A 14,784-nucleotide genomic window follows, 5' to 3' on the forward strand; every position below is an offset into this window, starting at 1 on the left:
ACCTTTTCAAGCTTCTTTTTCAAAAACTTAGCTGAGCCAATGGGTATAGTACAATTTACTTTGTGTCCCTAACTTTTATTACTTCTAAGAGGCAACTTTAAAAAAAATTCATTTCTTTAAAATGGCAGGGGAACACTGGTTTCTGTGGAGAGGGGAGCCAAACAAATAAATTCTCCCTGGCTAAAGAGCCCGGGCAAACGACCACCATTTTCCTACCTTGGCTGGGATGAGCCAACAGGCTTAGAAAGTAACAAGTGATCCATCACTTTTCTGCTAACACACATCGTTATGACTGCTCTGATTTACTCATTTTGACATGTTTCAATCCAGGTTACACTTTTTTCTAGAAAAAGTGCTTAGACTAAGATCCTGAAAGCTTCATTGCCATTGGTTACCTTAACTTTGACATGCTTGGCTGATTCAGTGTAAATAGTTTTGATGTAACAAATATAATTGTGCTTATAAGAATATCAGAGAAGTAATTTTGTTTCCAATTAAATGCTGTTAAGCATTATTATGACTTCACAATATCAGCACACTGCAGAAAATGAGATACATTTCTGTTCAGACTAATGGCCTTACAGATTCTATAGTTCAGTAAAAAAGGGAATCTGTTTTGAACAAGTTTTTGGAACAGGCTTGACATCCAAGTATATCAAGAAATCACTTGCATATAACTTATCTTCACTAAAAGCTACAATAATTCTTTTCAGAAGATCAGTGTGATTGAGGCGAGTGCTTTCAATTCAATGCACTGTTCATTAAAAAATAAAAACCCTAATAGACTTGCACAATGCATTTAGCAGCCTTCTAGCCACCTTTTTCTTATCTCACCTGCCATATGCGCATCACAAAAGTATATGCCATCAAACAGTGCTGCTCATAAGAAGTTGAACCATGGCCAGAAATGACTGCCATTATTGTATAAGCTCTAAATAAAGCTTCTAACTCTTTTATGCTTCTTAATTCTCCAATGCTAATTTGGCTTTTTAATTCTATAAAGAAAAGTATGAAGAATCAGTCAACATTATTGAAAATGTTTTATATAACAATATAAACATATTGTTGATATGTTTTATGTAACAGACATATTTTATATAACTTGCAACCCTCCAGATGTAGCTGAATAATAGCTCTGGGTAGTCCAGAAAAGTTTCAGGCATTAATTTTATCTTCTATACCCCCTTAGTTTAAAAATCAGAATTTATGCCCCAGCAGGCCTAAAACAGTATTTTGTTTAAATGAAAAGAGGAAAAATATCACCTATAGAAGACCACAGAAAGAAATCTAAATATTTCTAATGTCAAAGGAAGAACTTTGACGTTACACAACCTCCCCCTCCCCCAAAAATGCTAAAAAGAGAGCTCTGATTATTATTTTATTGAGAGCCATTTTTGGAAGATATCTAGAAAAACATACCTTCTTCCTCAGGGTTGTTTTGGAGAGGTCTGAGGTACAACAACATATTTATTGCCCATTCCAAGTGTTTAATAGCATCACTAAGAGGAAACTGGTTGCAATACAGCCATTCTGCAAATCCTAAGATATTATCCACTTTTTTTAATTCAGATTCCTTTTTCTACATAAAAACAATGAGCACACATTTAGACTAGTTCTTGATGCACATCCCCTTTCAGAGGGAAAAAATAATAATTTAAATAAACAAAAAAACGACATTTCTTTTAGATGAACTGCAACTTCTAATCACAGAGTCATAGAATTACAGAGTTGGAAGGGATCACAAAATTAATCTAGTCCAACCCTCCGCAACGTGCGATTAATTAAATTAAATCAAATCTTCCTTGAGAGGCAGCTGCCTTGCTTGCCTCCCTAATCCCAAAGGTAAGGTAAGGAAACTGGTGCCGGCATCTGCATTCTTCCCACTACAAAGAAAAATTAGAAGAAAGAAACTTCATTTCTGTGTGATTGCAAAGTAGCATGAGTTTGGGGCTGTTTGCAATATGCCATATCTAGATTATCAGTTGCTGTACGCAAGTACTGGGGAAGAGGGAAGTATTCTTTATGTCTGTCAGGACCGAAAACCTTGATTAAGTTATGTAGCAATAGGCATATAAACCTAACTTTGAAATATCTCTACAAGACACCTCCTTTTTTTTTTTTCAGTTCAGAGACAGTACTAGGATTTAGAGGAAGGGAAAACTATTTATGAATAACTTGTTAAATATCAAAAGCAAGATTTCAAAATTGAAACATTCACTTGAACTTTCCATTTCAGATGCTCTAACATCTAGTACTCTAAAGGTGTCTTCAGGACAGCTACTTAAGTCCAAGAAATACTGAAAATCACTAACTATATTAATTCACTCTTAGGCTCCCTAGATGTTTGGGTATGGGATCACAGAAGGCTATTCATCTTCTTGAAAGGAAGATAGGGAAGTCTCTGGACAAACATCTTTCTGTTAGTACACTGTACCCCGAACAAGGGTTAAGAATTACATAAAGCTTATATTCTTTCCACTACTGTCAGGGATAGATTCTTCACCAAGAACTGCAGACTAATAGCATCTTTTAAAAAGAAGATACATACGAACCTGTAAAACTTCAATTGCATTTTGGTAGCAAGACAATTGTCCCACTATATCCAAGGAAACAGATGCCAAACGATGCCACATATGTGACATGTAGTCTTCAGTTTCATCTCGGAATTTCTGAATTTCCATTATATAATTACGTCCTAGTCTTGCCTTCACCATGACCATATGTTTAAAAATAGGGCTATGAAGGAGAATTTTATTGAGTCAGTATTTATGAATGATTTAATAAGTTGTCAAAGTGGTATTTCAACAATTTTTTATAACATATGTTGGAATAAGAAGTCACTATTTGTGTTACAGGCATATCTATATCCATGATGGAATGCAATTCATTCATATCCTAACTTTAGCATGATAATACATAAGGCAGCTTTATATATACTGTAGGTTGAATTCAGAGTTACACAGAGCAGAATTCCAACAATGGGACATATACTAACTAATTTAATATTCTAAGAAGGCTAACAGAGGCTAACAAAGGCTGCCTCCAAAAGTACCCATTTGTAGAATTTAGTGATAATACTGAGTAACATCCACATTGAGGAAAAATGTAGTTATGACCACCAACCCAATAGAAAGAACTGCAATTGGAATGTTGAGCTACAAATGCTTGCTGAAATGGAATCAGAAGTAGTTTTTTACTGAAAGACATTGGTGTGAAAAGGAAATAAAGTGTGAATGTGTCTGAAGGATTGTGTGTGACCATTATACACTGTGACTGCACTGTACATATTCAGCTTGAACAAAACCATTTGCTCAAAGCAGAAAGTTTTACTGAGAAATATGATGCTTTGATATGAAGGAGGAATAATTATGGAGAATTACTGTTTACTTATAGAATAAACAAAGCCAGTCATGGAGTTTGTACCATATGTGGATATCCACTAACTGATTTAATTGCCACGAAGAACACCAATTTGAAGGAAAATTCTTAACAACGTGGCCTTTATCATTTCACATAGAAATCTTCTCAGCTCCATAAGAACTGCTTGGATGGATTCCAGGAAGAAGATGTGTGTAGTGGAGGGGCCCACAAAGGTCTCTTTATGTAGAAGTGCAAGTCAGTATCTTATCTTGAATGAAAATGAAAAGAAGACCAAGGCCTGCTTATGTAAAGCATTGGATTTAATCTCTGAGTTGCAACTAGTGGTGTGCTGCTAAATGTTTAAGAACCAGCTCTGCTGCCCCACATCACTAGCTGCAGAACAGCTGATTGGTGCGCTAGGCACCGAGGCTCTCCTCTGCTGTTGACCGGCTTGCAAAATTTCAAAAAAATTAACAATAGGCTCTCGCAAGCTGGTGCCAGCTGGCTCCAGCATACCATTGGTTGCAACTCACTATTAGGACCTGGTGAAGCTTGTTAATGATCTTGTGCCACACATGTCTAATGAACATCTTCTGTATTTCCTCATATACTTGAAATTACTAATAGTGTTCTAGAAGATACCTCTTCTAAGCATTCCAGTTTTAAAAGGCTGTCCCTTTCATTCAAATGCCAGGTGGCTAGGTGCTGTCCCTGAGGAACAGGGTAAATTGGAAGACCTTAAGAGATATCGGAGCCCCTTTGGCTAGTGGGTTATTAGGACATTTATAGACTGCGTATTCTCTATAAGAAAACTGGAGGACAAAAAGCAAAGGTGGGGAAGGAATAGATAAGCAGAAAATCAGTTCTCTGTTATTGTCAAAAGTTGGTTTGGAGGTAAAGGACAACCATCTGAGTGGAAAATTTCTCTCTGTGTTAATTCTGGCATTCCAGAACTTTGGATGGTACTGTGTTACTTAAGATAACCACAGCCATAACATTGCGTATTAATTGAAGTACTTTGCAAACTATCCAAACAACTTACAGTCTGTGCTTTGTGCGAGGGAGAATCTGAACAGCTTCGTCTAAAACTTTAAGGCCTGTCTCCCAATCGTTTTTATCAGCATGTGCTTGGAACAGTAACACATAGAGGAATGTTCTTAAAGTCAAATCTTCCTCAGCGCCTTTGAGATACATTAACACAATATTTCAAATATTACAAAATTAATTCAGATAGATCATCAGCAAAAATAAAGAGGGGGGGGGAGGTTTAAAAATTGAAAAATGAAATGATAAAAACTCACCAGGAAAAAAATGCCCATCTGATGGACCGCCGCTCTGAAAATCTACTGTGTGCCACTGATGCAAATGTAACATATTGTCTGCTTCCTAAAAAAAATGAGGTGCTGATTGTAATGGAAGAGATGTCATCGACATTTGAATTGTCAGTAACAAAATGTTTCTAAAGTAAAAGTGGGGAAAAAAAACTTGGGACAGTATCTAATGGCAGAATACAGTGAACTATCAAGAAGAGTGGGATGTGGGAGGCTGCAATCCTTTCCAAAATTGCCCACCGTGCTGAGAAATTCAGGCTGCCTAAAGGTATTCACACATTTATGTTATTTAAGTAGACAGTTTTCCTCTTCAGGTTTCAGTTCTGTTTTGAATGTTGGCGGTCAAAACAGTCACACCAGCCGTGGAATAGCCATGGATTCACTATGAAAAGTACTATTTCTTACCTGCTTATTTTTGGCCTCGGATGCTTTAATGATGCTCTTGAGAATGACTTCAGTGGGTGCTTTGAGATGCTGCCTGTCTGCTGAAGAACCAATGAAAGGTAAGCATGCATTCCAGAATTGTCGAGCTGCTACCATGGCGAGACCAAGATTTCCTGCTTCTCCTGCGTATCTAAGAAAGTGGAAAAATATAATAAAACCATAGACCTGCTGTAGCAGGTTGTAAGCAATGCGTAATGCAAATTGTAATGATTTTGATTCACTACCCTCTGGACATCTTTCAAGGTTAAGACACTGAATTTCTTGAATTAAAGGGTTTGTCCATTAAAAGCTGTATTCCTTTAGTGTAAATTAAAAAAAAAAACTATGGAAAAGGTTTATTTCTCCCTCTCTTTTTTCTCCATCTGTCTGTCTGTCTGTCTGTCTGTCTGTCTGTCTATCTATCTATCTATCTATCTATCTATCTATCTATCTATCTATCTATCTATCTATCTATCATACAACAGACATAATTTTTTAGTAATTTAACCATTCCTGAGATTTTGTCCTCTAAAATAATTTGCTACTGTCTCATTTCAACCCCCCCCAGGATTATAATTATATAGAGTTATGAATATACCCACATATTTCCTGTATGTAGTAATATATAATATTCTCCAATGAATTTAATGTTTCTGTTGTTCTAACAGTTAGTAATTATTAATTAATTATCTTACTGATTATGCTTATTTCCTTTGCTAATTTTTAAATAATTTTAAATAATGTGCTTATTAATCCATTATTGCATATTCATAATTCCATCTCATTTCTCAGTTTCCTCCAGAACTTGCTGTTTGTTGGATGTTGGATAGCAATTATCACAATTATTTATAGGTTTTACATGTCAAAACAAATAGTAAAGCTTTCATTCTCTCTCTTTTTCATTATCTTAATAAATGTTTGATAATATTAGGTGATCTTTTTCTTCCTAAAGAATCAAGTCCCCCATAATTAGAATCAGTTCCCATTATTCTTTTATATTCTTCAACAGGAGATTCTACATGCTAATAAATTATGGTTTATTATGGTTATTATGCCATCTGCTCTTCATTTCATAACATTCCCCCCATGAATATAATATAAAAAAAAAGTTACATCAGCAGATGTTTTCCCATATGTCAAAATTTATGGGATGACTTATACCTTGCACTCCATTTATCATTATTTTACTCTGAATTGCAGCATTATTTCAACAGCACTTCAAAGTTTTCTGAAACTGAATGTTTCCTATCAACAAATGTTGATAGGATAGCCAATCTGGTTTAGTGGTTAAGGTACCAGGCTACAAACCAGGAGAGAGTGAGTTCTAGTCCCACCTTAGGCATGAAAACTTTGGGCATGAAAACTCTCTCTCAGCCCAACTCACCTCACAGGGTTGTTGTTGTCAGAAAAATAGGAGGTGGAAGGAGTTATTTGTTGCTGCCTTGAGTTATTTATAAAAATAATAAAGGCAGGATAAAAAATCTAAAAAAAAAATTATTAAGTTTTGTGTCTGTTTCCTGAAATGAAAATGTTTGGTGCAATGGTTAAGGTGCTGGACTAGAAACCAAGACATTGTGAGTTCTAGTCTTCCCTTAGTCATGAAAGCTGACCAGGTAATTTTGGGCTGGCCACTTTGTCTCAGCCCAACCCTCTCAGGATTGTTGTTGTGGGAAAAGAAGAGATTGGAGCACTATGTACAATTTTAGGAACTCTGCATTGGCTAAGCCAATTACTTCTTCATATTTTCTATTGCAAACACAAAAATTCTTTTAACTATCTCTTTTTGTCAAGTAGCTACTAAACTTTCCCCATGACTTTATCCATGACACATATGTTCTAAATATATTTTTATATTTAATATTTAATATTTTAATACTTAATCTTCCTTTGACTGATTTTGTATTATATCAAAAGTGAAAAGTTTTAACTTTATCAAACGTTATCAACAGTCATAGACAAAAATTCATCCAGGACTGTCTCAGACTATTAGCTAGGTACTATGCAAAAATGTTAGTTTATTGAAAATTAAAGTAATCTGGAAATGATTATTACTATGAATCTAAGAATGAAACCTAGAGCTAATTCACAAAGCTATTGAGCTCTCATTTAAAAAAAAAACACTAAAATGTTCTCCATAATCAATAAAATATCCAGAAACAGGCATAAAATGGTGCTAAGGCTACATCTGGCCTTTGGCCTAATTTTATGCAGCTCTTGCTTAATTAAAAAAAAAAAAATCAGTATCAAAGAGAAGGGAAGGAAAAAAGATAAAGGTTTCTACTCCTGAAATAGTTTGATACAACTTACATTACTTCATTATTAATGTTTAATGAGGAGAGGCACACTATTCTTTATGAGCCACACCCATACCAGGTCATTCAATGTTGATGAAATTCTGATGGTTCATTTCAGTGCCTTTCTATATATAGCTTACTATTTGCCTGAGATTTATACATCTGTTGGTGTAATATTCAGATTTCCTTAAAATAAATCATGATGTTCCAAAAATCACAACATACCTTGCACTTTCAACAAAGGATTTTGATGCTATAACCCGCAAATGTTTTTGGCCAGCCAGGTTTTCCATCATACTCTTCCCTTGAGCACAAGTAGCAATACTTAGCATTTCTTGTCTGACACTGTAATCATTTCTACATAAAGAAGTCAAAAGCAAACTTAGAGACTAATAATTTATTTTTCAAGATACTTGCTAGAATAGAGTAGTCCCTTCCCTATGCAGGAACTGAAAAACAGACAATCTGAACTTTCTGGTCTCCCTCTTTTTTTGGGGGGCGGCGGGATGTATCATATTATTGATATTGTAGCCTATGATCAGTACCATATCTTTAATTCATAAAATAATTAAACAAAACAATCACATATCTATGTTTTTCTATTTATGAGAAGTAAAAGCTACTTCTCATTTTATCAGCTAATGTCATCACATGATTTGTTCTGTCTAATTCTTAGTACAAAAAACCCCCAACCCAGATGAACTATTGAAGTTGAAAACAAGTGACTATCATTATTATTGATATTTCCTCTTGATATTGCCTTCTTAAATGGCTCATAGCAATTTACATTAACATTTAAATTATTTTAATATGTTAAAGAAAGATTAAAATCAACATGAAATACTTTTAAAACTATTCTAAACTAGTAAGATACAGTACTGTGCAAAAGTTTTAGGCAGGTGTGAAAAAATGCTATAAAGTAAGAATGCTTTCAAAAATAAATATTGTAATTGTTTATGTTTATCAATTTACAAAATGCAAAGTGAGCAAACAGAAGAAAAATCTAAATCAAATCAATATTTGGTGTGACTACCCTTTGGCTTCAAACCAGCATCAGTTCTTACACTTGCACCCTTTGTACACTTGCACAAAGTCAGGGATCTTGTAGGATTAGAGTCAGGTGTATGATTAACCAATTATACCAAGCAGGTGCTCATGATCATCAATTTCACATGTAGATTGAAACACAGTCATTAACTGAAACAGAAACAGCTGTGTAGGAGGCTTAAAACTGGATGAGGAACAGCCAGATTCTGCTACTAAGGTGAGGTTGTGGAAGATAGTTTCATGACACAGGTTATACACCATGATAAGACTGAGCACAGCAACAAGACACAAGGGAGTTCTACTGCATCAGCAAGGTCTCTCCCTGGCAAAAATTTCAAAGCAGACTTTCAAAGCCAAGATTTGAAAACTTATCTCATACCAGCTCATTCATGTAGTGGGATGGTAAGAGGAGCCATGGAGATGGCCTTGGAGAAACTATGCAGAGATCAGTAGAATAACATGTGCAAAAACACACTTTGAGCCAGGGAAACAGGGAAAGTATTAGGAAGAGACACAGACTGGCTCCTCCATGACTCCATGGATATAAGAGGGAGGGAAGGGAAATTGCAGTCAGGCTTACAAGATTCTGTTGCCTGTTCAATAAAGTATAGTTTTGGTTGAATCTGTTTTCTGATCTGGTCAACCTTGAAGGGTTGACAGATGGTTTGCTATTATTATTAACATCAATATCAATTTATTCTCATTAGCAAAGAAATATGAACCCAAATCACTGGCATGCAATCTAGAATATTTTCAGAAGTTTAATTAATTTAAATGCAAATACATATATGATGCATTTATTTAATTATTGCATACTGGTATATTATTCATCTATTACAGAAAGGACTCCTAATTCAGGCAGTACTCATTAGTAAAAGGACACGCAGTTAGGAGCTTGCAATCCGAGGGAGAAAACAGGAAAGTAAAAGGGAACAGAGGAGTCTTATGATGGAGATAAGTGGAGGAGGGAAAACAATTTCCAGACCCTACCAGAAGAGTCTCATGGGAGCCATAATGGTGACCTGCCAGGGGTGTGTTTTGCCTATTCTCTTTCCAGAAGAGTATGCAAATTGTACTGACTGCAGATGTACACTTGTCTCTGTGCTAAAGGAGAAAGTCATAGGACTGGAGGTAACCCATTCTTCTTTATGATCCATCAGTGAGGGTGACAAGCACAGATAATTCCCCATGATCTGCATTAACAGAAGCACTGCATACGTATCACAGGAGGTAATATTCCATTGTATTCTGCCCTGTCTAGATCACCCAGAATAGGATGTCTAGGCCCGGGCACTGCACCGTGAAAGGGGTGTGGAGAAGCTGCAGCAGGTTTAAAAGGAAACTAAAGCCTATGAGAGACACTTAAAGAAGATAAGCATGGTTAGCTTGAAGAAGACCAAGAGGAAATGTTTAAAAAGCTCTCACATGTGGACCTGTTCTCCATTGAAACAAACAAAAAATAGGATGAGAACCAACAGGCTGAAGTTGAAAACAGCAGATTAAGTAAAGGAACAGTCTGCCTAGGATAGTGGTAGGTTCCCCTTTGATGAAAGTTTTCAGGGGCTGGATGGCCAGCTGTCAGGAATGGTTTAGTGCAGTGTTTCTCAGCCTTGGCAGCTTGAAGATGTGTGGACTTCAACTCCCAGAATTCCCCAGCCAGCATGTTGGCTGGGGAATTCTGGGAGTTGAAGCCCACACATCTTCAAGTTGCCATGGTAAAAAACACTGGTTTAGTTGATTCATGCATTGAGCAGAAAGTTGGACTTGATGGCCTACATGGTCTCTTCCAGCTCCGACTGTTAGTTTGAGTCTGGCTTTAATTTTAAGAAATTGCCAGTGCAAAATTACACAACTACATAGCAAGTGAAACTGGCGAAAATCTGCTTTTAACATTACATCAATATAATGGTATAATAATCATGTCCATTAGAGGTCAGTATTGCTTTATTTAATTCCTTTCTTAAGAAAAGTCTGAAAACAGTTTCCTCCCCAGCTACTGCCATTTTAATGCAAAGATTCATGATGTTTTAAAGTTAAAAGCAGAATAAAAAACCCCCTCTTAAATTAAAGTTCAATTTTAAAAATTATAAAAATTGGAGGTGCTTTCCACCTGGAAATTTAATTGAAAGTTCTAAAGCATTTCACATAAAACAATATTCTAAAGCAAAATATCAAAACAACACTACAGAGGTTAGAGAAACGAATGTTCACTATGAACTGTTGCACCTATAATGAGACAGATCCTAACTAATGGTAAGATGCTGGTAATGGGACATAAGAAATCATTGTTACTTTCTACATCCGATTCCCATCACCACAGTAAAATCATTCTCCCTTCCTTACTTCTGACTAGGGCCAAGATAGGCATGTAGGAGGGCCATTTGGCCATCCATCACCCTATCGTGAGCTCCCAAAGAAGCCTGAAATCACATCACCTAAATATGGTAGCAAAATGGTTGATTTGAACATCACAATTGTTGCTTCCTTCAGGAAGGAGGCATTGTTAAGAGAAGGGAATATGAATGCAAAGATTCTGTTATGCATTTGCTCCTTTTCCCACTCCCCCCAAAATCATGTGAAAAATGGCCCCACTCCTTTCGGTGAGATCCCCATGTTAGGAGCTTGGGTTAAAGGACATCACCACAAATGTAATGGGGAAGACTAACCAGATTCCATACTTATTCAAGCTCCTATACCAGCTTCAAATTCTGGTAATGATTCCTTGCAACCTAACAGCCTTAATCCAACTCTTTATGTCAGTAGTGACACACTATTTAATTATAGTTAAAAATGAAACTGAGATCATTATGAAGCTGTTTTGAAGGGCAGGTGGAAGCCTGCGGCTAAGAGATCAGCCTTTTTACATCTATACCTCCCTCTAAGCAAGAATTATGCAAGTTTTTTTTTGTAAATCAGTTTTTATAAGTCACTGTTCTACTTACATTCCCTTTTTCTTTGCATCTGTGTTAAATGGCACTTTATCTCCTAATTCCAAAATCTTCTGACAGCAAGTCATCACCAGTTCATGGTCATGGAGATTATGTGCAAAATGTGTAAGTCTGGTCAATGTCTGAAGCTGTACAAGCGAGTCTGACCAACTGTACTCTAGAGCCATTTTTACCAACTACAAGTAAGTGGATAAAAATATATTCATGGATTGATAACATTAACATTTAGCACATCCAGTCTTAAATGATTTGTACCTTTTTGTAAAGAATGGCTTGGGAAAAGAGTTGATATTGATACACTAAGTGTGGCTGGCTTGGAAATCTGCATTGCAGATCACTGGCAATCCCATATAGCTGTGGGGTATAATTATAATAAACCAAAATATAAAATTAAGAGACAAGCCAAGTAAGTACTTGGAATATATCTCCTTTGGATTTTATTCCAGTTTTAAAGAGGGGAAAACATTTTCAGTTTCTGTTTTAAAAAAAAGAAAAGGTTCTGTATGTTCTTTGAAGAGGTTCAGAATATTGATAAAATGTAAAGCCCCACTCCTGATTATTTGAGTCACGGAAATAAGATTGTTAATCCCTTTGCAGAAGAGAAAAGAAAGAAGAAAAGGATAATACCCCTTTTCTACTACCCCACCTGGATGAGAGTATGTCTACAATCAGACTAAGGTTTTGATGATACCAAAGTTCAAGCACTGAAATCATGATATACATTTCATTAGAATCCTTATGGCCCAACCATATACTCTTTTCACTCAGATCTATTTTTCTTCCCCACCCTTCACCCTCGCTCTTTGTATTCCAAGAAAGCTCTGGCTAACTTGAACCACTGTCAGTGAAGTAGCAGTCTGATAAACTGAAGTTTAATCTTCCTTCGTGTATTTAACATGCCAGTTAAGTGCATTCTGTTAGTAGGCATGGTAAATATGCAGAAGAAGAATTATTGTTTTGGATGTGACACTGTGTTTCGCGTTTGATGTAGCCTTCTAACTAATCAATAAAAAGCTGCTACTGCTACTATTATTACTAAGGGAGGAGGAGAAAGGGGCAGAAGAAGAAGAAATATACATACATGAGGCAAACTGGGAAGAGAAAAGTCCATGAGGCCCAAACCATTGCATGAATACATTTCCAGGCCAATAAAAAATTTTGTCATGGGAGATGACCCATCATCATTACTCTGAATAGAAAGAAACATTGATTCCACAGATAACAAGGCATCATACTAAATAGGTATATACTTCACATTTATAGAACTCTGCAGGTTAATGACATAAACTCAGGTTCAACCTAGCTTCTATGACATGCTTCATAGAACAGTCTATCATGCAACTCAGTTTCAATCTGAAATGATACTATCCAAATGAAATTTACAAATACGTTTGCCTTTTGTGAGAACTATGCCTCAGATTCTGAAAAACAGTCCTTCTATAATAGGGATGGGCAATCTTTTTTTTTTTTTTTTTGCTTTTTTAAAAATAATTTTTGGCACCTGAGTCACAGGGAGCATGGCATTAATATAATAATGCCTTGTTAGATTGGAGAGTGGATTTATTTTGCTTTCTTGATTTTATGAAGATCATATTGAGAAAAAATTGAGATAAGCCTGGTCGGAATCCTCAAGTTCACTGAGGTCCATATTGATCCATATGTGTGAAAATAGAACCAAGTCCAAGGTCTACTATCTATCTACATGAAATGAAATATCCCAAACTGGAGTTCTGTTTTTCAAACAGGTTCTTCCTTGTATTACAAGGATGAGCAATTTGATGCCCTCAAGCAGCATGAAATCCCCTTTTCCCTTTCTGCCCACCTTAATTTTAAAAATAGATGACACGGTTTCCTTCTGTTCTGAAATGGAAAACACACAAAAACATAGTGTATGCCCTTAAATCAGGCTTAAGATAATCTATACTACAAAGAACCTCCCCGCAACCCAAATAAGAAAGAAAGAAAATTAGGTAAGTTAGGGTTGGAAAGAAAATATATACTGCCTCTGTCTACTCTGCATCATCATCTGCCATCTTATATGTGACCCTCAGCCACCAAAATGCTGCCCTTCTATGCTATAGTAGAAAGAATTGATACCTCATCCTCAGATCCATGCCATCTCCCAATCTGATGCTGAAGTAATTGTTTGGCCTTTACCCAAGTTGCAATAACTTGTTGACGCATAGCAATAGGCACTGGCTCATCAGGCGCACTTCCATTAGGCAAACGCATAGCAAATTCGCAGACCTAAAAGAAATTATTTTACAAATGTCAATTTAAAAAACTAATGCAGAGGCATATTAACAAATTTGGGGGACTAGGAGGTGAAGGGGCCCCTGTTCTCCTGATAAAAAGCTGTTCCATCAAATGGACAAGCATGGTTGGATTTTGCCAATAAGTAGCAACATTTATTTATTTATTCATTTATCTATGTATTTATCCAATTTATATGGTACCCATCTCAACAACTGACTCTAGATGGCAAACAGAATTAAAATAAAAACAATTACAAACATTATAAAAATTAAAATAAAAAGCAGCCAAGAAACATGAAATCCAAATCACTTATACAAGCAAGAAGTGGGTCCCTGCACACACTCGGGGCCCCAGGCCTGGGCACAGAACCAGGCCTTTAGGGCTTTATGAAAGGCTAGCAGGATTGGGGCCATCTGATCTCTGGAGGGAAAATATTCCACAAGGTGGCACTATGGCAGAAAAGGCATGTCTTCTAGGCCCCACCAACTGGCATTCCTTTTGTTTATTTATTTATTAAATTTGTATGCCGCCCATCTCCCCCAGCGGGTGACTCAGGGCTTCCTTAGCTGACAAGACCCTCAGCAAGCCCATCCTGCTTGACTGGATTGTATAGAAACAACTGGGGAGAGATGGTCCCTCAAGTAACTTGGTCCTAAGCCACAAAGGGCTTTAAAGGTGATAACAAGCACCTTGAATTGCACCTGGAAGCACATTGGCAATCAATGCAGCTCACAGAGCAGTGGTGTTACATGTGCTGAATAACCAGCGCAATTTATTGCACATGCTGCTGCATTCTGCCCTAGTTGAAGCTTCTGAATGCTCTTCAAGGACAGCCCCATATAGAGGGCATTGCAGTAATCCAGACAAGAGGTCACAAGGGCATGAGTGACAGTGAGCAGGGCCTCCTGGTCGAGGAATGGGCACAGCTAACCCGCAATCTGAAGGTATGCAAAGGTCTCCTCAGGAGTTGTGAGTCCAGGAGGACCCCCAGATTATGCAGTGGGTCTGAGGCAGTGCACCCCATCCAACACCAAAGATGGGAGGTTCCTGGCACCAGACGGTCCAAACACCCAAAGCCACTCAGTCTTGCTTGGATTGAGCTGAAGCTCAAATTCTTACATTGGT

The 14,784-nt window shown here is 36.8% G+C and overlaps 1 protein-coding gene across 1 annotated transcript in view; it reads right to left on the reverse strand.

Annotated features, from left to right (window-relative positions):
• The window catches only part of CFAP46 (cilia and flagella associated protein 46), a 108,132-nt gene that overhangs the window by 54,821 nt on the left and 38,527 nt on the right, over positions 1 to 14,784 (reverse strand). The window contains exons 20-29 of the mRNA XM_088132589.1: positions 13,501 to 13,650; positions 12,485 to 12,592; positions 11,398 to 11,579; positions 7,634 to 7,765; positions 5,097 to 5,265; positions 4,662 to 4,746; positions 4,403 to 4,541; positions 2,553 to 2,736; positions 1,420 to 1,579; positions 835 to 995 (exon numbers count right to left, since the gene is read on the reverse strand). Of these exons, the coding sequence (XP_087988715.1) occupies positions 835 to 995; positions 1,420 to 1,579; positions 2,553 to 2,736; positions 4,403 to 4,541; positions 4,662 to 4,746; positions 5,097 to 5,265; positions 7,634 to 7,765; positions 11,398 to 11,579; positions 12,485 to 12,592; positions 13,501 to 13,650 (1,470 nt within the window). The remainder of the gene's footprint in view (positions 1 to 834; positions 996 to 1,419; positions 1,580 to 2,552; positions 2,737 to 4,402; positions 4,542 to 4,661; positions 4,747 to 5,096; positions 5,266 to 7,633; positions 7,766 to 11,397; positions 11,580 to 12,484; positions 12,593 to 13,500; positions 13,651 to 14,784) is intronic.

This window comes from Python bivittatus, unplaced genomic scaffold, assembly GCF_059951505.1.
Source record: "Python bivittatus isolate LINGU-HERP-01145 unplaced genomic scaffold, Pbiv_v1 ctg000980_np1212, whole genome shotgun sequence".
Taxonomy (NCBI): Eukaryota; Metazoa; Chordata; class Lepidosauria; order Squamata; family Pythonidae; genus Python; species Python bivittatus.